Here is a 3,564-nt window from a genome sequence, read left to right on the forward strand (position 1 = left end):
GTTGGCCAGGATGGTCTCGATTTCCTGACCTCGTGATCCGCCTGCCTCGGCCTCCCAAAGTGCTGGGATTACAGGCATGAGCCACCGCACCTGGCCTGTGGTATCTTTGCTTTTAAAATGGGGTAATGTTTGACCCGCTGCACAGGACTGCTGTGAAAGTCAAGTAAAATCACACATTTAAACTATTTAGCTTAATAATGTACACAGTTAAGTGCTTAATAAACAGTAACTAATACTATTAGTATATTATTAGTCAAGTCATTATACAACGAAATTCATTTGAGACGGGAGTATATTTCTTACCATCTACAGAACCAAACTCCCTTTCATGTGCACGAGTGAGAATCTCTTTGTACAGTGTTTCTGCTTGCTTGAACTTTCCTTGTTTCAGATAGCAGGATGCCTTAAAATAAAATAAAATATTTCTTATCTTTCAGATGTAAATAAAGCATAATTTTAATCTACAGTTAAAGAAGTATTTGGGCTTGGGAAGAAAGCACTCCTGGCCACCTCCCTAATGCTATGCCAGTCAACACACCAGGTTATTTTTTGTCTTAGCCACGTTGGGGTCATCAGGTCCCAGTTTTGTCTGGTAGATCTCGAGGGCTCTTTGATAATAATATTCTACTTCTTCATACTTGCCCTGGTTCTGGCACAGTAAGGCCAAGTTATTTAATTGCTTGGCAACATCGGGGTGATCCTTCCCCAAAACCTGGGAATAAAAAACAGTATATTAGAGACACTTGTTCTGCTCCCATCCAATCCATTCTCCACCCTACTGTCACATTATGATCTTCCTCAACATAAGCACGATTGTGCTACACTTTCAGATTTAAATCCTTAACTGGCTCCCCACACCATGTAATAACAAAATAACCAGAATTTATCAAATTCTTATTTATGAGGGGAGGGAGGGAACTGTGTTCATTTTCTTTAGCTGCATTAATTATTGCAGTAATCCTTCATGGTAGGTACATTTTATGTACATTTATTGTACTATGTACAAATGTACATATTAGGCACATTTTGAAGATAAGGAAAATGGGCTTTGTAAGGGCTATGTGAGTTTTACTGCCAGGTTCTGGAGGAGCCCACAGCTGTCCCAGTTGCCCAGGACGCTCTTCTCCTAGCCCTCCCCACTAGCAATGACTTATCCTTCAGGGTTCTCTTCAGTTCCCCTCAAAGGGGACCTCCCTATACCAAATTAAGGGAGCCCTCACCCCACCTCACCTAGTGAACTCGCAGGCATATCACCTGGTTGTTCTTTCTTTGTAAGAACACTCTGAACTACTTGAACTACCTTGAATATTCTTTATTACAATGTAAGCCCCAAGAGTGCAAATTCTTTGTCTCTTTTCTTCACCAGTGTAATCCCTGCATCTAAAAAGGGGCCTGGCACACAGATGGATAAATGAACACTAACCTCCTCCTTCAGTACCTTGAACAAGTGATGAGTTCTCTCTGCTTTGTGCCTTTACACATGTGGTCCGCAGGGAGGTAAGCTGCCTCTCTACTCCTTTCTGCATTCCCTACCTCTCCCTGCCTAGGACATTTTTAACTCAATTATTCAAGGTGCAGTTCCAACACCAACCTTCCCTGAGAAACCATCCCCAACATCCCCTGGCTGTGGCCCGCAGGAACCCGCACTCCATGTCTTCCCAGAGCTCTCTATTCTAGACGCTGCTGTGCCCTCTGCGGTCCTCAGTCTGCCCAGTGGACTGTGTCCTAGTGGGAGGGACTACATCTCTGATCTGTAAATCACCAACTCTAAGCAGGGGGCTCGAAATGAATGAAAGGGTAAATATATGAATGAATTTGGCAGGTCATCTTATATGGTTCCTAATTCTTGATTTAGTACTTTTGTGCTGTCCCTGACTTTAACTCCAGCCCACCCCAAATTCGACCATTCTATTTCAGAAACATGCAGATTGAGGGCTTAATGTTACCTGTATAATCTGATAAGGAGCCCCTTTTCATTCTTTCTCCCCCAATTCCTTGCCATGTGGCCCAAAATTAACTGATAAGAATCACTGATAAATAATCACTAAAAATACCAAGTTAAAATACCATTTGTGTGGCTAGGCGCAGTGGCTCATGCCTATAATCCCAGCACTGTGGGAGGCTGAAGCAGACGGATCACCTGAGGTCAGGAGTTTGAGTTCAGCCTGGCCAACATAGTGAAAGCCCATCTCTACTAAAAAATACAAAAATTAGCCAGGCGTGGTGGCACATGCCTGCAATCCCAGCTACCCAGGAGGCTGAGGCAGGAGAATCCCCAGAATCCGGGCGGCGGAGGCTGCAGTGAGCCGAGATTGTGCCCCTATACTCCAGCCTGGGCGACAGAGCAAGACTCCGTCTCAGAGAAAAAAAAAAAAACAATTTGTGGTTACTCATCAGACAGACCTGATACCTCAATCTCTGTAACATCTGAAGAGACTGTCATACAGAGCACTGCTGAAATGAACAAGTTACGTTATATTTTTTCAATACCTAATTACCATAAACTGTAGCAGCTGGTATTAAATATACATGACATTGACTCAATCTATAGCTCTGAGTTAATCTTTAGTTATAATAATAATTATTTCATTTTTCAGCTTCATAAAGCGTATTTGGTAAATGTTATCTTTTTTTTTTTTTTTTTTGGAGACGGAGTCTCGCTCTCTCCCCCAGACTGGAGTGCAGTGGCGCGATCTCGGCTCACTGCAAGCTCCGCCTCCCGGGTTCACGCCATTCTCCTGCCTCAGCCTCCTGACTAGCTGGGACTACAGGCGCCTGCCACAGCGCCTGGCTAATTTTTTGTATTTTTAGTAGAGACGGGGTTTCACCGTGGTCTCGATCTCCTGACCTTGTGATCCGCCCGCCTTGGCCTCCCAAAGTGCTGGGATTACAGGTGTAAGTCACCGCGCCCGGCGGTAAATTTATCTTTAAACTATCATGGTTTTCTTAAAGACAAGCACATGTTCCACTGTCAAATGCAATGCTCCCAGGCTTTCCATCTCTAGTCCTTAGACATGTCTTCAATCAGAGTCACTTCTAGGCCACCTTGGACAGCACCAGACTCAGGACTGCACCTTTCTAAATGCACACGTTTCATAACTGGACCTTCTTTTCTTGTTTTTTTTCCTTTAGAGACGAGGTCTCACTATGTTACCCAAGCTGATCTTGAACTTTCTAGGCTCAAGTGATCCCCCCACTTTGGCCTCCCAAAGTGCTGGGATTACAGGCATGAGCCACGCTGATTTGTACGGGCCAATCTGGCTTTTTGTGGGCTATTCGCTAATTAAATGAGTTGTTTCCAGCTACCAGTCAGTTAAAAACACATCACAGTGGTTATTTCTCAAAACCTAAAACTGAAAAATTTTTAAAAACACAAAAAACAGGGCTGGGCATAGTGGCTCATGCCTGTAATCCTAGCACTTTGGGAGGCTGAAGTGGGCAGATCAGGAGGTCAAGAGATCGAGAACATCCTGGCCAACATGGTGAAACCCCATCTCTACTACAAATACAAAAATTAGCTGGGCGTGGTGCTGCATGCCTGTAGTCCCAGCTACTTGGAAGACT

At 44.1% G+C, this 3,564-nt stretch overlaps 1 protein-coding gene across 1 annotated transcript in view; it reads right to left on the minus strand.

The window, feature by feature from the left end:
- The window catches only part of LOC105547973 (kinesin light chain 1-like), a 167,888-nt gene that overhangs the window by 37,089 nt on the left and 127,235 nt on the right, over window positions 1-3,564 (minus strand). Inside the window, exons 9-10 of the mRNA XM_011991789.1 lie at window positions 539-712; window positions 304-403 (exon numbers count right to left, since the gene is read on the minus strand). Of these exons, the coding sequence (XP_011847179.1) occupies window positions 304-403; window positions 539-712 (274 nt within the window). The remainder of the gene's footprint in view (window positions 1-303; window positions 404-538; window positions 713-3,564) is intronic.

The sequence above is a fragment of the Mandrillus leucophaeus genome, unplaced genomic scaffold, assembly GCF_000951045.1.
Source record: "Mandrillus leucophaeus isolate KB7577 unplaced genomic scaffold, Mleu.le_1.0 Scaffold4, whole genome shotgun sequence".
Lineage (NCBI taxonomy): Eukaryota > Metazoa > Chordata > Mammalia > Primates > Cercopithecidae > Mandrillus > Mandrillus leucophaeus.